This window comes from Coregonus lavaretus (genome assembly GCF_964263955.1).
Source record: "Coregonus lavaretus genome assembly, chromosome: 16".
NCBI classification, from domain to species: Eukaryota; Metazoa; Chordata; class Actinopteri; order Salmoniformes; family Salmonidae; genus Coregonus; species Coregonus lavaretus.
In genome coordinates, this window is record NC_140003.1 from 28,382,725 (window position 1) to 28,408,812 (window position 26,088).

The 26,088-nt window shown below is 46.7% G+C and overlaps 1 protein-coding gene across 1 annotated transcript in view; it reads right to left on the reverse strand.

The window, feature by feature from the left end:
- LOC311144005 (zinc finger protein 385B-like) overlaps positions 1 to 26,088 on the reverse strand; it is a gene marked incomplete at both ends in the record, with an annotated part of 169,574 nt that overhangs the window by 122,206 nt on the left and 21,280 nt on the right. The window contains one exon of the mRNA XM_084179918.1: positions 22,260 to 22,619. Within this exon, the coding sequence (XP_084036044.1) occupies positions 22,260 to 22,619 (360 nt within the window). The remainder of the gene's footprint in view (positions 1 to 22,259; positions 22,620 to 26,088) is intronic.

A 26,088-nucleotide genomic window follows, 5' to 3' on the forward strand; every position in this document is an offset into this window, starting at 1 on the left:
GTACTAATTGTCACTTCAAAGAGTATAATCTTCATTTTTCAGAATCATAATTCTGATTATCATAGTTAATATTTGCTGTCCGTTTTGTTTTCCAATGTTGACCTGACTAGGTTCTAGGTAACGCTGAGCTTTCAAATTAACCTTCTGCTGCAAAGGTTTAACAGTAGGCTAGCATCAGGTTATTCCATGATAATGCAGGTTATGGGTATACCTGATCGACTTAGCTAACTTCATTTGGTCGTCTTCGTTTTATAAGCAGTAATAAGAGTGTGGAGCTGGTTAGAGACATGCAGAGTCTCTGTGTAGAGTTCCCCTCCATGAAGATCCTCTACTCCTGCATCATTCAACACATGCATTGGAGGAATGCTCATCCAGTGAAGATCAACAAGGCACTGATCTGGGTCAACAACGTGATGACAGTCTTTGTCAGGGGATTGGGGGAGTAGCAATAAAGCACACAGACATTAAACACAGTCACCCAGGGCAATTTTTGAGGGATGGGGTTCATCTCACTGACCTCTGCAATGACATCTTTCTGAATACCATCCACCTGGGACTGAAAAGATACTGCTGACGTCCCCTGGCCCCCTTCTCAGCTGTAACACACATTCTCTGTCTCTAGTAGTGAGATGTCCTTCCTCTGTCAACCATGACAGAGCTGTTCACTCATGATATGTAGACAAGTGACCTGATCCCTAGCTGTACTATCCTGGCCCGGCCTAGCCTGTCACTGCCCTGTCATACTATACCCTGTTCTTTCCTGCTCTGGCATGTCCTTAGCATGTGTTGCCAGTCTCCGTAGCCTCGAGGTTAGAGAGGTGGGCCAGTAACTGGAGGGTTGCCCTGCCCTGAAAGCAATACCCTGCCCTGACCTGTCCTTAGTGTGTGCTTGCCTCACCTGTCCTGGCCTTTCTTTATCATGGTGTCGTGTATTAGCCTATAATAACTACATGGTTAATTAAAGTATTACAAAATAGGGTTAATAGTAATATTGGTACGCACAGGTTGCCGTACCATAGTCAAGGTCAAAGTACATTATGGGAACTGAATGAGGCTGAATGGCACCAAAATGTGAATTCATTCTGTTAATAATATTGACGCTAAACAGCAATGCTGCGTCTTGCCTCGTTCATATACCACAGTAAATATTGGCGACGAGCGATAAAAATGTACTAAACTTGGTAGGAAAGACACAAAGGTTGTTTGTACAGTGAGTACAATGGCCCAGTTTCGACTAATGGGTGAATATAAAAACAACGTTGAGTTGTGGTCAACATATATTGAACACAAGGACAATACATTGACGCTAACTACATTGAAGATGACAAGCATGTAGCCACATTGCTAAGTGTGATGGGTGCACAAATGCATGAACTACTACAGAATCTAGTTCAACCACAGAAACCTAAGGATAAAACTTTTGACGAGATTAATAACATTCTAAAAAAGGGACACTTTGAGCCAAAGCCATTGCTCATTGCTGAAAGGTTTCGTTTTAATCACTGCAATCCAAAAAGCAGGTGATGCAGTTACTCAGTAAGCAGTTGAAACAGTGTGCAGTGCATTGCGAGTTCGGGGCAACACCGGAAGATTCCCAGTGTGACAGGTTTGTTAGCATCATTCGGAACGAATCATGCCTAAAAAAGATTGCTATCGGAAGATAGACTGACATTCGAGAGGGCTTTTGAGATTGAGCATGGAAACAGTGGACAGGGCCGCTAAACAGCTGCGCAATATGGACAACGAGGGAGCTGCGGCGAGTGTTCACAAAGTCCAAGACAACATGGATCAAAATAGGAAATGTTACCGTTGCAAGGCTAAGAACCACAATGCAAATGAATGCCATTTCAAAGACAGCAAATGCCATAACCGTGGCAAAGTGGGGCATATTAAAAAGGGCATGTCGAGCAAAGACACAAACTCAGTCAGAAAGGCCAAATACTACTAAGGGGCAACAGTTTAGTAGGAACACTAAATAAGTTGAGGCTGAGGAAACAGAACTGGAAATGTTTTCTTTATCTACTGATAAAGACAAGTTGTCATTCAGAGCAACTCTTATTGTGGATAAGAGAAATCTGAATATGGAAATTGACACTGGAGCTGCAGTGAGCTAGCCTGGCTGACGCATGACCCACGTGCAGTGGTGGAAAAAGTACCCAATTGTCATACTTGAGTAAAAGTATAGATACTTTAATAGAAAGTTACTCAAGTAAAAGTGAAAGTTACCCAGTAAAATAATACTTGAGTAAAAGTCTACAAATATTTGGTTTTAAATATACTTAAGTATCAAAAGTTAAAGTAAAAGTATAAATAATGTCAAATTCCTTATATTAAGCAAAGCAGACAGCACAATTTTCTTGTTTTTAAAATGTATGGATAGCCAGGGGCACACTCCAACACTCAGACATAATTTACAAATGATGCATTTGTGTTTAGTGAGTCCACCAGATCAGAAGTAGGCATGACCACGTATTCTCTTGATATGTGCATGAATTGGACCATTTTCCTGTCCTGCTAAGCATTGAAAATGTAACGAGTACTTTTGGGTGTCAAGGTAAATGTAGGGAGTAAAAGGTACATTATTTTCTTTAAGAATGTAGTGAAGTAAAAGTAATCAAAAATATAAATAGTAAAGTAAAGTACAGATACCCCAAAAAACTACATTTCACAGGAACTGTATGAGAGTGCATTCCCACATCTGCCATTAGAGGGTGCACAAATCAAACTAAAGACTTATACAGGACAGAACATTGTTGTAATGGGACAGTTTACCACAAATGTGAACTATGAGGATCAAAGTGAGGATCTACCAGTCATACCGTCTACCGAGCCGACTAGGTGAGAGGTCTGTCGATGTGCCATTGAGCAAGGCACTTAACCCTGATTGCTCCTGTGAGTCGCTCTGGATAAGAGCGTCTGCTAAATGACTAAAATGTAAACGTAAATGTAATAGTTGTTAAATGAGCTGGACCAGCTTTATGTGGAAGGAGCTGGTTACAAAAGCTGAACCTTAACTGGAAACAAATCAAGCATGTGAGTACAACAGAAACGCATGAAAATGCTCAATCTATTCAGGAAGTGTTAGAAATGCACGTGGAAGTATTCAAGGACGAGCAAGGCACAGCAACTATACTAGTGAAACCTGATGTGCCTCCTAAGTTCTATTAGAACCGTCCCTTGCCATTTGATAAACAGCGAGAGAGACTAGAGAAGGCTGACATACTCACACCAGTGAAACATAGTGAGTAGGCCGCACCAGTAGTTCCTGTAGTGAAACAGTCAATCCGCTTGTGTGGAGATTATAAAGATACAGCGAACCAAGCAACAAACATTGAAACGTATCCTTTGCCACGTATAGAATAAATAATGGCTACACTGAGTGGAGGAAAGGTCTTTTAAAAAATCGATCTGGCTACAGCTTACCAACAGGTGTTGTTGGATGATGACTCAAAGAAATACACTATCATCAACACACATAAGGGCTTATTTATGTACAATAGGTTACGTACTAAGCTCCGACCCTTCTACCTTTCAGAGGATTATGGAAAATCTGATGAAGGGTCTTGATGTAGTTATCTACTTGGATGATCTGTTAGTCACAGGCCAGAACAAAAAGGGGCACCTGAGTAACCTTCAAAAGGTACTGCAACGTCTTCAGGAGAACAGACTCTGAGTGAAAAAGTCAAAATGTGAGTTTGGGAAAACAGGGATCGAGTATCTAGGTAATGTGTTGGAAAACAGAGGAATCTACCCATCCACAAAGAAAATCAAAGCCTTCCAGGGGGCACCTCCGCCTACCAACTTGAAAGAGCTGAAGGCCTTTCTAGGTCTTGTTAACTACTATGGACGTTTAGTGCCACAGCAGAGCACCGTTCTAGCACCACTGTACAGGTTGCTGAGAGACCAAGTGACCTGGTGTTGGAAACAACAGGAACAGGATGCCTTCAACAAATGCAAAGAACTGTTAACGAGTGATCAGGTCTCAGTCCACTATGACTCAAAACGATCCATTACCTTGTCATGTGATGTATCTGCGTACGGTATTGGAGCCTTCATCCAGCACATTATGCCAAATGGAGATTAATGTCCCATTGTGTATGCATCCAAGACTTTATCCCCAGCCGAGAAGAAATACTCACAGATTAAAAAGGAAGCCTTGGGACTAATCTATGGAGTAAAAAAGTTCCATCAGTATCTGTGGTGGAGACAACTTATTGACTGATCACAAACCCTTACTTACGTTGTTTTGGGAGCACAAGAGCCTTCCTACAATGGCTGTTGCATGCATCCAGCGGTGGGCCATCATCTTGTCAGCGTATGACTTCCGAATTGCTTATCGCAAATTAGAACACCACAGCAACGCTGATGGTTTATCATGCTTTCCCTTACCTGAGACCAGTGATGCCGGAACCAAGGCAGTGTCAGCTCACATCCACACACTGCCTCAGAAGCACCACTGTACGCTACACAAGTAGCCAGAGCAACACAAATGTCTACAAATACATCATGGAGGGTTGGCCAGAACAGGTTGAAGAAAACTTTAAATCATTCTGCAAACAGAGGGATGACAGTGGAAGGAGGGTGTGTCTTATTGGGCACAAGAGTGATAGTTCCAACAAAACTTAGAAGGGCAGTGCTAAAAGAAACTCACACAGGAAATCAGGGTATTGTGAAAATGAAAGCGCTGGCTCGCAAATATGCCATTTAGAAAAAAACATGTTTATGATAGTGGTTCAAATAAAATACAATAAAAATTGATTTGTCACATACACGTGTTTAGCAGATGTTATAGCGGGTGTAGCGAAATGCTTGTGCTTCTAGCTCCGACAGTGCAGTAATATCTAACAAGTAATATCTAACAATTTCACAACATATACCCAATACACACAAAACTAGTAAGGAATGGGATATAAGAATATATACATATATGGACAAGCAATGACAGAGTGGCATGGACTAAGATACAGTAGAATATTATGGAATAGAATGCAGTATATACATATGAGATGAGTAGTGCAAGATATGTAAACATTATTAAAATGACTAGTGTTCCATTTCTTAAAGTGGCCAGTGATTTCAATAGGCAGCAGCAGCCTCTAATGTGCTAGTGATGGCTATTTAACAGTCTGATGGCCTTGAGATAGAAGCTGTTTTTCATTCTCTCGGTCCCAGCTTTGATGCACCTGTACTGACCTCGCCTTCTGGATGATAGTGGGGTGAACAGGCAGTGGCTCGGGTGGTTGATGTCCTTGATGATCTTTTTGGCCTTCCTGTGACATCGGGTGCTGTATGTGTCTTGGAGGGCGGGTAGTTTGCCCCCGGTAATGCATTCGGCAGACCGCACCACCCTCTGGAGAGCCCTGCGGTTGTGGGCGGTGCAGTTGCCGTACCAGGCGTCTTCTTCACCACACTGTCTGCGTGGGTGGACCATTTCAGTTTGTCAGTGATGTGTACACCAAGGAACTTGAAGCTTTCCACCTTCTCCACTGCGGTCCCGTCGATGTGGATAGGGGGGTGCACCCTCTGCTGTTTCCTGAAGTCCACGATCATCTCCTTTGTTTTGTTGATGTTGAGTGAGAGGTTATTTTCCTGGCACCACACTCCCAGAGCCCTCACCTCCTCCCAGTAGGCGGTCTCGTCATTGTTGGTAATCAAGCCTACTACTGTTGTGTCGTCTGCAAACTTGATGATTGAGTTGGAGGCGTGCTTGGCCACACAGTCATGGGTGAACTTGTCATTTGATTGTGAGATATTCTAGGTCGGGTGAACAGAAGGACTCGAGTTCCTGTATGTAACTACAATTACACCACGAGTCGTTAATCATGAAACACACACCTCCGCCCTTCTGCTTCCCGGAGAGATATTTATTCCTGTCTGCGCGATGAACTGAGAACCCATCTGGCTGGACCGATTCCAACAGAATATCCCAAGAGAGCCATGTTTCCGTGAAAGAGAGTTTGTTACAGGCCTTGATGTCTCTCTGGAAATAAATCCTTGCCCGTAGTTCGTCGAGCTTGTTAACCAGAGACTGAACATTGGCGAGTAGAATACTTGGAAGCGGTGGGTGGTGTGCACGCCTCCTAAGTCGAACCAGCAGGCTGCTCCGAGTGCCTCTTCTCCACCGCTTTTTCCCGGCTGTATGTAATGATGCAAAACACTTTCTGAGCTAATAATGTAAAATATAATACATAAAAAAACAAAATACTGCAAAGTTTCCTAAGAGCTAGTCGCGAGGCCGCCATCTTTGTCGGCGCAATCTTCGTCTGCGTCAGGTTGATGCACACTCTAATTGGTTAGAAGTGTTCAGAATGTCACAAATCACTTCACATGCTACCATCACCAGACTGAGAAGGTTGTTCTCGTCATTCGGATTGTCTGAGTAAATCGTAACGGACAATGCGACAACCTTTATGTCAAAGTAATTCCAGACGTTCGTGAGGCAGAACGGAATACTGCACTCCAACTGGCAGAGAGGTATTTTCAGACATTCAAAAATGGCATGAAAAAGCTTGCCAGTGGAGGACAAGATCTCCTTCTTCTTACTGTAGTACCGCACCACACCGAACTGCACAACAGAACCAACACCTGCTGACCTGTTTTTGAGCAGACATGTTTGCACAAGACTGGATTTCATAAAACCCAGCACAGCCAAAGCTGTTCGTAGGAAGCAGTACCAACAAAAGTTCTACCATGACTAATGTGCAGTGGAAAGGTCATTCGGCGTGGGTGATGCCGTGTACCTGTGAAATACAACGGGAGGAGGAACGAGATGGATACCTGGGTTTGTCACACAACAGACAGGTCCAATATCTTACAAAGTGATAGACAGAGGGCCTCCCGAGTGGCGCAGCGGTCTAATGGACTGCATCTCAGTGATTGAGGCGTTACTAGAGACCCGGGTTCGATCCCAGGCTGCGTCACAACCGGTCGTGACTGGGAGTCCCATAGGGCGGTGCACAATTGGCCTAGTGTCGTCCGGGTTAGGGGAGGGTTTGGCAAGGGCGGCTTTACTTGGCTCATCGCACTCTAGCGACTCCTTGTGGTGGGCTGGGCGCCTGCAGGCTGACTTCGGTCGTCAGTTGAACAGTGTTTCTTACGACACATTGGTGCAGCTGGCTTCCGGGTTAAACGGGCACTTGTTAAGAAGTGTGAGAACGCACAGGGGCACAATGACACTGTACGGGTGCGACAAGAACATTCAAACACAGAGTACGTGCCGCTCTCACAGGGTCATCAGACCAACCCAGCGTTACAGCCCTTAAAGACTTTTACACATTCACACTGCTAAGAGACTGAAAACATAACTGATGTGATGTGAAACAATACGTCTAAAAAAGAAACGCTGTCAAACTGTTAATTTTTTATATCACACATTAAAATGTTTACAGGTTTAAAAGATAAATGCTATTTTAGTTGTTTACAGTTAGGCTTGGGCGGTATACCATATTTACCATATATACCGTATACCGGGGTATTTGGAAATAGCCACAGGATGGTTTTTCAATTACGTCAATACCATTGAAACTATTTCTTTGAAGTTGTTCAATACATTTTTATAACGACACAGGATGAGACCCAGATGCAGACACAGGAGGCAGATGGTTCGAGTCTCTGATATTTATTAATAGACAAGGGGCAGGCAAGAGGCAGGTCGAGGACAGGCAGAAGTTCGTAAACCAGGTCAGAGTCAGAAAGGTACAGGACGGCAAGCAGGCTCGAGGTCAGGGCAGGCAGAATGGTATGGCAGGCTTGACGAGACAAGACAAACTGGCAACAGACAAACAGAAAACACTGGTATAAATACACAGGGGATAATGGGGACAAATGGGAGACACCTGGTGGGGGGTGGAGACAAGCACAAGTCAGATGAAACAAATCAGCGTGTGACAGTACCCCCTCCCTCTAGGGGCGCCACCTGGCGTCCTACCCGGGCGCATACCTGGTTGACCGGGGTGCCGGCGGTGAAAGTCAGCGATGAGGGCCGGGTCCAGGATGTCCTTAGCGGGGACCCTGCACCTCTCCTCGGGCCATAACCCTCCAAGTCAACCAGGTACTGGAAACCCCTGCCCCGAGGTCGAACACTCAGGAGGCATCTCACCGTGTAAGCCGGATGGCTGTCGATGAGATGGAGAGACGGGGTGGGCCTGGAAACAGTAGAAAAAGCGCTGTGAGACAAAGGTTTAATTTTAGAAACATCAAAAGTGGGATGTATACGTAGGGTGCGGGGCAACAGAAGACGAACAGCAGTGGAACTAAGGATTTTAGAGATGGGAAAAGGGCAGATAAAGTGGGGGGAAATTTTACGGAATTCCACTCTGAGGGGCAGATCCAGAGTAGAGAGACGATAGCGGGGAACCGGGGTCCAGTGGCGGTCCACCTGTCGTGATACCTGGAGGTGGTCTTAAGAAGAGAGGATCGGTTTCTCTTCCAGGTACGCCGACAGCGACGGACAAACATCTGGGCTAAGGGGATGCTGACCTCTTCCTCTTGCTCTGGGAAGAGCGGAGGCTGGTAACCCAGAGAACAATCGAAAGGCGAGAGCCCAGTGGCCGAGCAGGGTAGGGTGTTCCGTGGGTACTCCACCCACACGAGTTGCTGGCTCCAGGTGGTGGGGTTGGCCGAGGCGAGGCACCGAAGAGTCGTCTCCAGGTCCTGATTGGCACGCTCCGACTGGCCGTTGGACTGAGGATGAAACCTGGAGGACAGGCTGGCCGTCGGCCAATGAGGGTGCAGAACGCCTTCCAGAATCGGGACGAGAACTGAGGACCACGATCGGAGACCATGTCGACCGGAAGTCCATGGATTCGGAAGACGTGCTGCACCATGAGCTGGGCCGTCTCCTTGGCTGAAGGAAACTTACGGGGGAGAATTAAATGGGCGACTTTAGAAAACCTATCCACCACTGTAAGGATGGTGGTGTTGCCATCAGACGGAGGGAGACCAGTGACAGAATCCAGGGATTTATGGGACCAGGGGCGATGAGGCACAGGGAGTGGTTGAAGGAGGCCAGCCGGAGCTTGCCGCTGAGTCTTGTTCTGAGCGCACAAAGTGCAGGCGGCGACAAATGTGGAGACGTCAGAAACCATAGTGGGCCACCAAAAATGTTGTCGGATGAAAGCCAGGGTCCGGCGGGAGCCGGGATGACAGGTAAGCTTTGAGGAATGGGCCCATTCCAGAACTGGGGAGCGGGCCGAATCAGGGACGAACATCCGGTTAGCCAGGCCCCCCCCCCCCCCGGAGTCTGGCTGTGAACACTGCGCCTTGCGGACCAGGCTCTTGATTCTCCAGACAAGTGTAGCAGCGAGACAGGAGGTAGGGAGGATGGTCTCAGGGCCTGATGGTGTAGCCGCAGAACTATACAGGCAAGAGAGAGCATTCTTGGACCCAGAGCGGTAGGTGATGGTGAAGTTAAACTGACTGAATAACAGAGCCCAACTAGCTTGTCTAGTTGAGGTGTTTGGCGGTGCGGAGATATTCAAGATTTTTACTAAGAATGGGTGTTCTGCCCCTTCAAGCCAGTGCCTCCACTCCTCCAGCGCCATCTTGACCGCAAGAAGCTCCCGATTACCAACGTCAAAGTACCTCTCAAATCAAATCAAATCAAATGTTATTTGCCACATGTGCCGAATACAACAGGTGTAGACATTACCGTGAAATGCTTACTTACAGCCCTTAACCAACAATGCAATTTATGTTTTAATAAAAAAGTTAAATAAAACAACAACAACAAAAAAGTGTTGAGAAAAAAAGAGCAGAAGTAAAATAAAATAACAGTAGGGAGGCAATATACAGGAGGGTACCGGTGCAGAGTCAATGTGCGGGGGCACTGGCTAGTTGAGGTAGTTGAGGTAATATGTACATGTGGGTAGAGTTAAAGTGACTATGCATAAATAATTAACAGAGTAGCAGCAGCGTAAAAAGATGGGGTGGGGCAGGGGGGGGGGGGCAGTGCAAGTAGTCCGGGTAGCCATGATTAGCTGTTCAGTAGTCTTATGGCTAGGGGGTAGAAGCTGTTGCGAAGCCTTTTGGACCTAGACTTGGCGCTCCAGTACCGCTTGCCGTGCGGTAGCAAAGAGAACAGTCTATGACTAGGGTGGCTGTAGTCTTTGACAATTTTGAGGGCCTTCCTCTGACACCGTCTGGTATAGAGGTCCTGGATGGCAGGAAGTTTGGCCCCAGTGATGTACTGGGCCGTATGCACTACCCTCTGTAGTGCCTTGCGGTCGGAGGCCAAGCAGTTGCCATACCAGGCGGTGATGCAACCAGTCAGGATGCTCTCGATGGTGCAGCTGTATAACTTTTTGAGGATCTGAGGACCCATGCCAAATCTTTTCAGTCTCCTGAGGGGGAATAGGCTTTGTCGTGCCCTCTTCACGACTGTTTTGGTGTGTTTGGACCATGATAGTTCGTTGGTGATGTGGACACCAAGGAACTTGAAGCTCTCAACCTGTTCCACTACAGCCCCGTCGATGAGAATGGGGGCGTGCTCAGTCCTCTTTTTTTTCCTGTAGTCCACAATCATCTCATTTGTCTTGGTCACGTTGAGGGAGAGGTTGTTATCCTTGCACCACACGGCCAGGTCTCTGACCTCCTCCCCATAGGCTGTCTCATCGTTGTCGGTGATCAGGCCTACCGCTGTTGTGTCGTCGGCAAACTTAATGATGGTGTTGGAGTCGTGCCTGGCCATGCAGTCATGGGTGAACAGGGAGTACAGGGGGGGACTGAGCACGCACCCTTGAGCGTCCCCCGTGTTGAGGATCAGCGTGGCAGATATGCTATTACCTACCCTTACCACCTTGGGGCGGCCCGTCAGGAAGTCCAGGATCCAGTTGCAGAGGGAGGTGTTTAGTCCCAGGATCCTTATCTTAGTGATGAGCTTTGAGGGCACTATGGTGTTGAACGCTGAGCTGTAGGCAAGGAATAGCATTCTCACATAGGTGTTCCTCTTGTCTAGGTGGGAAAGGGCAGTGTGGAATGCAATCTGTTGGGGCGGTATGCAAATTGGAGTGGGTCTAGGGTTTCTGGGATAATGGTGTTGATGTGAGCCATGACCAGCCTTTAAAAGCACTTCATGGCTACAGACGTCAGTGCTACGGGTTGGTAGTCATTTAGGCAGGTTATCTTAGTGTCCTTGGGCATGGGGACTATGGTGGTCTGCTTGAAACATGTTGGTATTACAGACTCAGTCAGGGACATGTCGAAAATATCAGTGAAGGCACTTGCCAGTTGGTCAGCACATGCTCGCAGTACACGCCCTGGTAATCCGTCTGTCCCTGCGGCCTTGTGAATTTTGACCTGCTTAAAAGTCTTACTCACATCGGCTACAGAGAGCGTGATCACATAGTCATCCGGAACAGCTGGTGCTCTAATGCATGCTTCAGTGTTGCTCGCCTCGAAGCGAGCATAGAAGTGGTTTAGCTCGTCTGGTTAGGCTTGTGTCACTGGGAAGCTCGTGGCTGTGTTTCCCTTTGTAGTCTGTAATAGTTTTGAAGCCCTGCCACATCCGACGAGCGTCAGAGCCGGTGTAGTACGATTCAATCTTAGTCCTGTATTGACTCTTTGCCTGTTTGATGGTTCGTCGGAGGGCATTTCTTATAAGCGTCCGGGTTAGAGTCCTGCTCCTTGAAAGCGGCAGCTCTACCCTTTAGCTCAGTGCGGATGTTGCCTGTAATCCATGGCTTCTGGTTGGGGTATGTACGTACGGTCACTGTGGGGACGACGTCATCGATGCACTTATTGATGAAGCCAGTGTCTGATGTGGTGTACTCCTCAATGCTATCTGAAGAATCCCAGAATATGTTCCAGTCTGTGCTAGCAAAACGGTCCTGTAGCTTAGCATCTGCGTCATCTGACCACTTTTTTATTAACCGAGTCACTGGTGCTTCCTGCTTTAGTTTTTGCTTATAAGCAGGAATCAGGAGGATAGAGTTATGGTCAGATTTGCCAAATGGAGGGCGAGGGAGAGCTTTGTATGCGTCTCTGTGTGTGGAGTATAGGTGGTCTAGAGTTTTTTTTCCTCTGGTTGCACATTTAACATGCTGGTAGAAATTAGGTAGAACGGATTTAAGTTTCCCTGCATTAAAGTCCCCGGCCACTAGTAGCGCTGCCTCTGGATGAGAATTTTCCTGTTTAGTTATGGCCTTATACAGCTCATTGAGTGCAATCTTAATGCCAGCATTGGTTTGTGGTGGTAAATAGACAGCTATGAAAAATATAGATGAAAACTCTCTTGGTAAATTGTGTGGTCTACAGCTTATCATAAGATACTCTACCTCAGGCGAGCAAAACCTTGAGACTTCCTTAATATTTGATTTTGTGCACCAGCTGTTGTTTACAAATATACACAGACCGCCACCCCTTGTCTTACCGGAGTCAGCCATTCTATCCTGCCGATGTAGTGTATATCCCTTCAGCTGTATTGTTGTTCATGTCGTCGTTCAGCCACGACTCGGTGAAACATAAGATATTACAGTTTTTAAAGTCCCGTTGGTAGGATAACCGTAATATTAGGTAATCTAATTTATTTTCAAATGATTGAACATTGGCTAGTAGGATTGATGGAAGAGGCAGTTTACTCGCTCATCGTCGGATCCTTACAAGGCACCCCGACCTACGTCCACGATATCACTGTCTCTTTCTCCTGCGAATGACGGGGATGTGGGCCTTGTCGGGTGTCTGTAGGATATCCTTCGCGTCCGACTCGTTGAAGAAAAAATCTTCGTCCAATACGAGGAGAGTAACCGCTGTCCTGATATCCAGAAGCTCTTTTTGGTTATAAGAGACGATGGCAGAAACATTATGTACAGAATAAATAACAAATAACGCAGAAAAACACACATAATAGTACAATTGGTTAGAGGGCTGTAAAACGGCAGCCATCTTCTCCGGTAGCCATCTTCTCCGGAATTCTGGCGATGAGAGAGGAAAGCGTAGGGGTGCTACTTTTGATCCTGGGCCGAATGTTGGGACAGAATGGCCCCCACTCCAACGTCCGAGGCGTCAACGTCCACCACAAACTGACGGGACGGGTCCGGATGGATGAGGATGGGGGCTGTGGTGAAACGATGCTTAAGACCCAAAAATGCCCTGTCAGTAGCTGGGGACCATGTGAGTGCAGAGAGGGGAGAAGCCAGGGTGCTGTAGCCCCGGCGGTAGAAATCCCAGAAAACGTTGCAGCTGCACTCTAGAGGTGGTTTGGGGCCAATCCACCACCGCTCTCACCTTGTCGGGAAAAAACATCTGAACGTTCCCTTCAGTGATGACGTATCCCAGAAAATAGATTGTGGAGCGATGGAATTCACACTTTTCTGCTTTCACAAACAACTGTTTCTCCAGGAGGCGCTGGAGGACTTGGAGGACATGGAGAACATGTTCTTGAGCAGAACAGGAGAAAACAAGGATGTCATCGAGGTAGACAAACATAAAACGATTCAACATGTCACGGAGCACATCGTTGACCAGGGCCTGGAACACTGCGGGATCGTTGCTGAGTCCAAACGGCATGACCGGGTACTCGTAGTGCCCATTAGCCTCCTTCCCGTATCCGAACTAGGTGGTAGGCGTTCCGAAGGTCCAACTTAGAAGAGATGCTAGCCCCCTGGAGAGTTTCAAAAGCCGAGGAGAGGAGTGGTAGAGGGTAATGATTCTTAAAAGTAATGTCATTGAGGCCCCGGTAGTCAATACATGGACGCAGGGTCTTGTCCGTCTTTTCCACAAAGATGAAACCTGCACCGGCAGGGGAGGCAGAAGGACAAATGCTCCCAGCAGCCAGAGAGTTCTCAATGTACTCCTCCATGGCCTTGGTCTCAGGGCCAGACAGGGAATATAGACGCCCATGAGGTGGTGTGGTGCCCAGCAGGTCATCAATAGCGCAATCGTAGGGACGATGAAGAGGAAGGGAGGTGGTGCGAGCCTTGCTGAAAACCTCCAGGAGGTCCTGGTACTCCGTGGGAACGGCTGAGAAATCTGAGGCTTTTCCAGAGCCGCAGGAGGACGTCCCGGGGCAGGCTACGCCGCCTTAAGGCAATGTGAGTGGCAGAACGGGCTCCAACCCAAGATAGAACCAGTGATCCAGTCAATCAGGGGGTTGTGCCTCTGGAGCCATGAAAATCCCAAAACAACAGGAACATGGGGAGATTCAAGTAGAAGCTGTATGGACTCACTGTGATTGCCCGACACTCACAGGTTAATGGGAACCGTACTGTGAGTGACCCTGCCAATGGAATGTCCGTCCAGTGCTCTGGCGTCCATGGGAACGGAGAGGTTGAGAGGAGATATCCCAGCTCAGATACTAGAGTAGCGTCCATGAAGCTCTCATCGGTCCCAGAGTCAATGAGCACCCGGAGAGCTTTAGACCAGTCACCACACAGCAGGATAACATAAAAAGGGATACGAGTAAAAGGAGTTAGAGGACTCCCAGTATGGCCCACCAGCATACTCGTACCTACTGATGGGCCTGGTCTTTTTACTGGACAGGTGGATATGTAATGCCCTGTAGCACCACAATACAGGCAACTGCGTAATCGTTCCTTAGGCGACAATCTAGCCCTGCCCAGTTGCATAGGCTCTGGAGTAAACGAGTCGCCCGTCCCCGATGATTCCCGAGGGGGCTCGAGTGACTTCGGATCCTCTCGGGATGCAGGCGTCGGGGATTTACGGGGTTCTTCGGAGGCGAGAAAGCAGCCATGGGTGAGCGAGTGTGGCCGAGAACAGGCCTCCTCTCCCTCCTGCATTCCCGTAGGCGCCCATCGATCCTTATGGTTAAGGCTATGAGGGAGTCGAGGTCCAAGTGTAACTCCCGAACTGCGAGCTCGTCTTTAATCTCCTCCGATAATCCATGAAGGAAGACGTAGAACAGGGACTCCGGGTTCCAGGGACTCTCGGCGGCCAACGTGCGAAAGTCTACCGCGTAGTCTGCCACACTACGGGAGTCTTGACGAAGTAGAAGTAGCTTTCGGGCCGCCTCTCTCCCGGACACCGGAGAATCGAACACCTTCCTCACCTCCGCCACGAAATCCTCCAGACAAAGGCAAATGCAGGATTTTTTACATTATGAAGCTTGCCTTAATTGCCTTGGCCCTATCATACCCTACTCTGACCTTCCTTAATTAACCTGGCCCTATGATACCCTACTCTGGCCTTAGAGTTAACTGCTGCCCTGGTGTGACATGCCTGACCTGACCTGGTCATGTCCTTAGCGTGTGTAGCAAGACTATCAGCAGACTGCATGACTCACCTAAATGACTTAGTCATCTAATCTGGTTATATCTGGTTATAGGCTGACTGGTGCTGTGACCTGTGATCATGACCTGGGCTCATGAAAGCGTGCCATGAAAGCATGCTAGTAGCTAGGTGGAAAAACAGGACAGAGCAGTGTTTTAGGTTTAGTATCCACAGACAGACAGGGCCCTGAAAGTTGTCCTTCTACTAGTCCGGCTCATGACAGTGTGCTGGGTGAAGAGACGGAGAAGACAGATATGCCACTAAGAGCACACTTTTATCCAAAGCCACTTACAGTACAGTGAGTGCATAGGGAATCAATTCCTACCAACCGAGCCACACGGACCATAGAGTTTGGTATATCCACTGAAGGTTGCCCCATGTGATCCCTTCAGAAATATAACCACAACCTTGGCATTGCAGGGTGTTGGGTTGGCAGGTTTGGTCTAGTATCTACTAACTGAGGTTGTCCTACTCCTAGCCAGCTCATCAGAAACCTCACTGAGTAACTTCACGACCTGGTGCCTGGTTGGTTGACAGACACACAGTGTTTGATGGTGTTTAAATACCAAATCCCTCGCGCAGAGCTGCACTCACACGGAAAATTGGATCCTAACATTTGCATAATTTCTATTGCTCAAACAGGAGTTGTTTCTATGAGGGAGAAAAGTAAATACAACATTTCTAAGACATAATTGGACAATATGAGGGATGTTGTTGGTATCACCATCTGTTTGGAGAGAGAGTTGTAATGGTGGGGAACACACACACACAAACATGTATACGTACACGTGTAAAGGACGTCACGCTGCTTGCTTAGTGAATACCACTTCCTCCCAATTCTGCCCATATCTGGCGAGAATTCTCTGTCTCACAAACACACGTGACCACCCTCCTCAAGCGTCTTAGCCGATCGAGCCAACTCAAAAGCTAGCTAATGAGGCGACACAAGCGGGACACTTCAGGCTGAGGAGTAAGTTTCACACATCCCCATGTGCTACACATGCACGCATGCATGCACACACAGACACACAAGCACACACACTGGAAGTATGTTCTCCCAGGCAGCTACAGTCAAATATGAAAAGTGACAAAGCAGAAATACTGTCAGTGTAAGAGGCACCACCACTTTATAAACCAGAGAGACTGTCTGGCTATTCATAATGTACTACTTTCAACAGATGCCATTATATTTTGATTTAGAAGACTTTAGCTTTGTAAATTGCATGTGTGTAATCTGAATCATCATGCTGCATTTTACTTTGTAGCAATTACAAGGCACTTTACCTTTTGAAAAACAATCTCACTGAATTTACATTTTAACAGATGAATTCCAGGATGGTTAAACTAAATAAACAGCTTGGTTAATCTAAATAATGTGATTGTGATGGGTTTTTCCAGTCCCTTCATCATCAGCAACATTTTGCTTCACTTTGTGACTCCCTGATTTCTGTTATGTTCGTTGGGGTGCTTGTTTGTTGAATACTGCAATTCATCTTATACATAATACAACTAAACTAAACTACATCACCCACGGCTGTGATGTTGTGAGGATGGTTTGCCAACAACTCCCTAATGACTTCATTCCAACAGACATAATTTTAGACCGACCTGCCAAATATGAATACATAACAGGATGTCATGTGGCCCCTGGCTCAAACAGAAAACATTACTCACTCAGAGTAAATAACAAACTTCCCCCAAAAAGATGCTGCTAAACATATTCTGGCCTAAAAAAAAACCCTGAATGAATATGAGTAACTGCACAGGAGATTTTAATAGACTTTGGTTACCTACAATGAACTTGACTGCAGTTGCTGTAATCGCATGAACAACATTTTGAGAGGAAAATCTTTTTTGAAGATGTGAATACTGCCATCTAGTGGAATGCTTGTTAAAGGTTTGTTTCACAGACACTGAATCGCAAATTAACCCCAGCCCCCATCCAACTATTCCATTTGGCCTATCAGAGGGCCAGATGGGGCAACCACCATATTGTTTACACCTATGCGATCCTATCAAATCTAAGTCTCTAGGCAGTAGGGGCTAGCAGTTGGTTTGGGGAGTGAGGGCACTAGGATAAAAGCTCCACTGCAGTTTATGCAATTGAAGATGAGTGAACAACAAGCCAAGCCCACGTTTACATCCTGTGATTAAGTTATCACCAGGCTGTTGTGATGATGAGTGAGAAGAGACCCCTCCACATGAAGCCATGAAGCCTTGCTGTGGTGGCTGCCGAGTTGACCCAGTTAGTTGACACTGTGAGACACTGTGATACACAGAGAAACTGTAGAAGAGGCGAGGACATCATCAGTCCCGCCACACCAGAGACTGTGTGTGTGTGTACGTGTGTGTGTGCCTGTCTGTGTACGTGTGTGTGTGTATGTCACACCAACACCAGAGCCTGTTTCCAGTCCACCAGCTGTAATTACATATGTCTGGCTCAGACTACCCAAATAATGTCATGACTCTTTAAAGTTTCAGTGCAACAACAGACACCCCTGATGTGTTTAAAAATGTAGCTGGGGCTCAACTGCCCCTAACTGCCCCGTGATCGTCACAGCCAGCTCGACACTCGTCACATCCAGCTCGACGACAAGTTAAGAATGACAGAGAGAGACTCTGATGAAGGACATCCACTCTGATCAAACTAAAAAAGAACAGCTGTGTGTCGACTGACAACAAAAGGAGTCAAAATCTCCTATTTCTACCCAGACAAATCCTGCGCATTTGTCTGTCATTTTGTGCTCCGTTAGTGATGATACTAATAATGATCACCGTCTTGCCTACCTACCTATGCCTACCTGGTATCATGATATCATGATTATTTGCATCCATCCCGTTGCGATTTGTGCAGCAAACTCAGCTATTACATGTGTGCTACAGAAACACTGCTAACCAAACATGTCTCTTCCTGGTGCACACGTGAATTAAAGGGTATCTACACCCAAAAATGAACTTTTCTTAGATTTTTCCCAGACCTTAAAAGTGGTCTCCTGGTGTGGTTTAAGCATTGTTGTGGACTTAGAACATCAAATGTAGTTGATTTTCTATTTTAAAAAAGTGTGATTTTGAGAGCAAGGGAAAAAACGGAAACCTGGAAAAACAAAATAGAGAAAACAGAATTTGAAAAAAAAATATATAGAATTAGGCAAAAAATAAAACAGGTTTTATAGGGACATACACAATGGCCTATAACATTCCATTATGTCACATTCATTGACCCCCCTGCCACACACAGACACACACACACACACACACACACACTGAGTACACAGTGACCGGTATTCACTACATTAAATCCCCCCGTCACACACACAGATGTTATTGTGACCGGTGTTCACTACATTAACTGGCTGCTGTACTGTAGCATGAAAATCTTTCTCGCATGAGCTGCCTGTGAGGCCTGCAGCATTTTTCACTCTAATTGCTATTTACTGAGGGTATGTGGGGCACCAGCACAGAGGGCTGATGTTGCTGCTGCTGTGGGGTGTGTGTGTGTGTGCGTGTGCATGCGTGCCTGTGTGTAGAGCAGCCAGCAGGAAGGACCCAGGCGATGTGACGCCTAACCCCCCCTTGATCTCCCAGGGGCACCAGCTGTCATGGCTGGAACAGTCCACAGACCTTGTCTCTCACACACTCACACACTCACACACTCACTCACTCACTCACTCACTCACTCACACACACACACACACACACACACACACACACACACACACACACACACACACACACACACACACACACACACACACACACACACACACACACACACACACACACACACACACACACACACACACACACACACACACACACACACACACACACACACACACACACACACACACACACACACACACACACACACACACACACACACACACACACACACACACACACACACACACACACACACACACACACACACACACACACACACACACACACACACACACACACACACACACACACACACACACACACACACACACACACACACACACACACACACACACACACACACACACACACACACACACACACACACACACACACACACACACACACACACACACACACACACACACACACACACACACACACACACACACACACACACACACACACACACACACACACACACACACACACACACACACACACACACACACACACACACACACACACACACACACACACACACACACACACACACACACACACACACACACACACACACACACACACACACACACACACACACACACACACACACACACACACACACACACACACACACACACACACACACACACACACACACACACACACACACACACACACACACACACACACACACACACACACACACACACACACACACACACACACACACACACACACACACACACACACACACACACACACACACACACACACACACACACACACACACACACACACACACACACACACACACACACACACACACACACACACACACACACACACACACACACACACACACACACACACACACACACACACACCACACACACACACACACACACACACACACACACACACACACACACACACACACACACACACACACACACACACACACACACACACACACACACACACACACACACACACACACACACCACACACACAAGCACACACAAGCTCCTCTGATAGGGAAAGTACACACTCAACCCTTCCTCTACTACTCTAAGCACCACTGTCACTATGACTGACACTGTCACCCACTCCATCACTCTTTCCTGTCAGCCTGGGAGGATATGGACGAGATAATGTGTTTGATTCCATCTATACAACTGTAAATCAATCAGAATTCAACCTCACAGCATCTACATCATTCAAGAATCAGCCTCACTACACACACACACACACACACACACACACACACACACACACACACACACACACACACACACACACACACACACACACACACACACACACACACACACACACACACACACACACACACACACACACACACACACACACACACACACACACACACACACACACACACACACACACACACACACACACACACACACACACACACACACACACACACACACACACACACACACACACACACACACACACACACACACACACACACACACACACACACACACACACACACACACACACACACACACACACACACACACACACACACACACACACACACACACACACACACACACACACACACACACACACACACACACACACACACACACACACACACACACACACACACACACACACACACACACACACACACACACACACACACACACACACACACACACACACACACACACACACACACACACACACACACACACACACACACACACACACACACACACACACACACACACACACACACACACACACACACACACACACACACACACACCACTATGATGGAAGCACAGATAAGCTCCTCTGATAGGGAAAGTACACACTCAACCCTTCCTCTACTACTCTAAGCACCACTGTCACTATGACTGACACTGTCACCCACTCCATCACTCTTTCCTGTCAGCCTGGGAGGATATGGACGAGATAATGTGTTTGATTCCATCTATACAACTGTAAATCAATCAGAATTCAACCTCACAGCATCTACATCATTCAAGAATCAGCCTCACTGCATTGTAAACCATTCAACTACAGTGTGTTAACTGTCTGAACACCAGGTGTCAACATGTTTTTCATGGCCATATTGCATAAACTTGGATTATTAATCAAACTTCAGACAAAATGTCACTGTCACTACGTAACAACTCAGGCATTTAAAACAACATGCTTGTTGTTTACCAATGAATTTGCCTTGTCTGTTCAAGTCTTGTTTTTTAAATTGTGATGCATTTGAACTTACATACCGTCTTTAAGCCAGTCTGGAAAGACTATCTTTATCCACTGCCTACGGAGCATTTGTTTTGCTCCAGTCTGAACAGAACAGAACATAATCAAGTCAACTGAACATTTCTACAGCCAGCCAGGCACTAAGCAGTCAAGATGAGTGTATTTAAACAAGGAGTAAAAAACCTGGACATAGCACTGAACACTAAGCACTGTTTCGTGAAATGAGCGTGCTCCTAACTTATATGAAATCCTCTGTTTTAAAGAGGAAATAGCTCTCTCTACAAACAACTTATGCAAAAGCGAATGTCACCCATGGGTCAACAGAGAATTTGTCCCTCAGTCAAAGAATATGTAAAATCAAATGGATATGAAAATCCTTAGGCCACTACTGGTGGGAGTGGAGACAAAGATGACAGCATTAGTAAACAGAGCAGTGCTTCTGAAACACACACATGGCAAAGGACTGAAGCATTTTATAATGACACCTCAAACTCAAACTGACTGCTTTATTTGTCTCTATCGTCAGCCACTGGGCACTGGGCACTGTAGACACAGAAAGGTTGCCATTAATATTCATTTCCCCAACTAATAATATAAAAGGACCTCCGAGCAAAGTTTGTTAAACCGAGCAGTGAAAGAAAACAACAAAATGTCTGAGAGGGATGACGAAACCATGTGTGCATCCCAAATGGCACCCTACTACTTATTTAGTGCACTAATTTTAACCAGGGCCCATAGGCACTATATAGGGAATAGGGTGCCATTTGGGACGCATTCATGGTTCTGAGTCAAATGCTACAAACTAACTCAGCATGCATCACCATGACCTCTAGTCTGTTTATGCCTCTAGAAGAGAGAGTAGTACCGTCCAGGCCTTGTTATTTCTACAGAGGTATCTGTGGGTGTAGGAGAGTTCTCCCTCTCCCTGGGTGAGCCAGGGATAGTCACTACAGACCTGTTAGTCAGGTCTCCCTTCGAGGAGGTCTCTCGTCTGACCTTAATGGGACTCCCTGGTTACAGATGTCAATTGTTATCAGCTGAGGGATTTGGCTCGAGAAATGTAACCAAACAAATAGAAGAAAAAAAATGTGGACAGAAATTCACTGCAGGCCTACCTGTACTGCTGTTGGTGGTGCTTCTTCTGAGGCTCAGTGTAGAGGTGGGTAGAGACCCAGTAGCTGGTGCCGGAGCCTCCCCATTGTTCATCTGTTTGACCCTCTTCAGGTGGGACCTCCCGTTGTAGTGCACCTGGGCCTGTGCCTGGGAGTTCAGCTGGATGTTACACACCTCACACATCGAGTAGAACAGCTTCTTCTTCTCCTGCTGTTGTAGCTGTAGGGACATGTTTATCTGACCCTGGCCGTTGGTGGTAGGCTCCATCCCCGTGAGCTGATTCAGCTCCAGACAGCCTCCGAACGGGAAGGCCATCCGGCCATGCTCTATGAAGTGGGCCGGACTCAGCGGTGTCTTCATACCTGCAGAAAACAATGACAACAGTGGATTAGAATGACAGACTTTGCTACTGGAAAGCAAGCATGGTGCAGGCACGCACACTTGCATGTGCCCGCACACACATGGACGGACGCGCACACACTCACGTATAAAACACACACACACACAACCACAGCCATGGCAAATACTCACATCCTCCTTGAAACATCACTCTCCAATTAAACATAAATACATTTATGTTTAGGCTACATTCTACAGATTGTAAAATACGGTGCTGAATCAAGGTCTCCCTCTCCTGTGGAAGCAACAGACAACTGTGACTGTGTGACGGTGTTTGAGGAGCAGTGGACACTGAGCAGGTGTCTGATCCTGAATCTCTGTGACTGTGTGACGGTGTTTGAGGAGCAGTGGACACTGAGCAGGTGTCTGATCCTGAATCTCTATTCTTTCCTGTTGTAGTGCTAGAGCTCAGCTCCACCTCTGATAGAGTAGCTATACTGTCTGACAGTCTGGTGCCACAGCATCATTCAGCCTCTCTACCTGTGGAGCCGGGATGGGGCCGGGGCGAGGCTGCTGTCCAGACCTGGGTTCAAATAGTTTTATTCATTCAAATATTTTAGCTGCACTTGATTGAGCTTGACTGACATGATGGAACCAATGGAATAGTCTACAGAATGCAATCCCCGCCTATCTGGCACTTCAGGGCAGGCACAAAGAAACGATGAAAGTATTTGAGAGATTTCGAATACTATGTGAATCCAGGTTTGCTGGTGAGTGACCTCCTGTGCCCATCTGTTTCCCTCACGTTGTGTGTGTGTGTGTGTGTGTGCCCTCGCAGAGGGAGGAGAGGGAGATAGAGCCCAATTCACATATCCACTGCCCATGGGTGTTACACAACCCTCAATTGCAGCACAGACACGGGACGGAACATACGACAGAGTGGGCAGTCTCTCAATCCCCAGACATGACAAAACATCCCATCAGCTTAGATCCACATTTGAAGCTAAATATTTCAAATGGTGAATTCTATATATAACCCCATCCGACCCAGACACAGCAACACACAACTTAAATGTACTTATATCTTCTATCAGCATTCAAAGCTGAAATATTTCAACTAGGTGAAGTGAATTTTATCCCCATATAGTATTACATTTGTCATGGTTGATTAATGAGTTGCAAAGCGGTACTACATCTTCGGAGTGCTGACATAGGCTACGAGAGGATGAAAAATGTATTGGTGTATTGAACTGGGAATTACTATATACCTAAAACCCACAAAATATCCCTTTATAAGCGTAAAGAAAATAATTTACATTCACATTTATACTGCATTTATAGCAGCAAATCTTTGCAAATGCTTGCAAATCTAAACATACTGTACTTCTTGTATGGTATCTGGCCAGGCACCAGGGGTATCTGTATCCATGGATATGATGTCTGGATGAAAAGGAAAAGCAGCAGAAGCTTCTAATTGACCGGAATGACCAAGTCAGCTTCCCCTTGCAGTTCCTGTGTATGATACTGTATGGCTGCGTCCAAAATGGCACTCTATTCCCTATAGGCCTTGGTCAAAAGTAATGCACTATATTGGGGATAGGGTGCCATTTGGGACACAGCCTGTATCTGTGAGGCTGTAATGAATAGGGAGGATGTATTATGAGGGTGAAGCATTAGTACAGTGTGGCCATGTTACGTGTCCCTCTCACTGGACAGTAAGATTATCCTTCTGACACACACACACACACACACAGACAGACCCACACACACACAGAGACACACACACACACACACACACACACATACAATCCCTCTGACACAGACAGACTGGGTAATCTCTATGGGCAGCTGCAGGCCTCTAATTCCGACAGATAAACTTCCTTCACAAACTTCCTCAGGGCTCAGTGCTTTGGCCATTCAGTTTAATTTATTACCAACCCCTTCCCTCAGCACACGTTTTCATTTTACACAACAGTTAAGTAAGCAAGGCAAGCACAGCGCAAACGATCACCATTCAATAGGTTGTGTAAATATCCCCAACTTTCTCCATCATAGCAAAGTTGGTGTATTCAGTGGCTTGGCCTAGTTAGATGAAGTAAGGAGAACACAGTGAGAAGGAAGGATGCTGCAGTGCTTTGTTGGGGCTGACTCTGTGGAAAGATATTGTGTGTGTGTGTGTGTGTGTGTGTGTGTGTGTGTGTGTGTGTGTGTGTGTGTGTGTGTGTGTGTGTGTGTGTGTGTGTGGACCCTCCTCCTCCTCCAGGAGATAATAGATGAGACTACCAGAGAGAGCAGCGTTCCTGCTGCAGGGGAGAGGAATGGGGACAGATCTGGCTGAGTGTGAAGTCCTACATGGTCATTCCATCAGACAGATAGCCAGGGGGCCATATGGAGCTAGGAACCAGGGACCAAGGAGGCCCAGGAAGACAGGGAGCTGTGGGAGCTAGAGGGGGACAGGGGGCCACGGAGCAAGGCAGTGTTGCCTACGCTACCACTAAATACCATCACACACTGTCACTGTCACTGACATCACAAACAGCAACTAGGAAATGGGGCTACTACAACTTCAAATGGTACTCCACTCCCTGAGTATTTTGAGTTATTGGTATGGCATTTCATTGGTGTTATAACAATCCTTATGACATCAACTACCATGTCATAATCTTTCTACTTCCTCTTTGAACCAAGTAAAGATGTTCAGCTTGATAATGCATCTGTCTTAAATCTTAAGGGGGTTTAGAAAAATAATACATAATGTAAGAGCATGTCAGTTTGTGAAAAGTCATAATTCAGCAGGCTACAAAAAATGTGGTACACAAGAGATGTATCTGAGGTGGAGTCAATCATTAATCAACCCAACTGTCTCTCCGTCCCAAATTGTACCCTATTCCCTTACTTAGTGCAGTACTTTTGACCAGAGACATTTGGGCCTTCGTCAAAACCAGTGCAATACGTAGGGAATGGGGTGTCATTTGGGACATGGCCTGTCTGTAGCATTAAGGGAGGCCTACTGTACTATCAGTGATGTATTCCTTTCCCCACACTCCATTGTCCAGGCTTCATATCTAGATCTCCAAGGCAGATAGAGTGCTCTGCTCTTACTCGTCCCTGAAGCTCTGAAGGTCCTATAGTACACAATACAGGGTTGCTATGAGACTCCCTTGTGTCCTCCAGCACAGAGGGAAAGCCATCACTATGGCCTAATGCACTGTGTAGGACTCTGAGCTATGTGCAGCAGCACAGGGGAAAACCCTAGCTGTGTAGGCCCTAATGCACTGTAGGCCTAATACTAATGGAAATGGAAACAGACAAGTGAGTGATCCTGGACGTTCCCAGGCCCAGCCAGTGGTGGAGGTCCTGCCTCAGGGTAGGACTGATCTGGCCTCCACACTGCACACACCAACAACATAACACTATAGTGATCTGGCCTCCACACTGCACACACCAATAACATAAACACTATAGTGATCTGGCCTCCACACTGCACACACC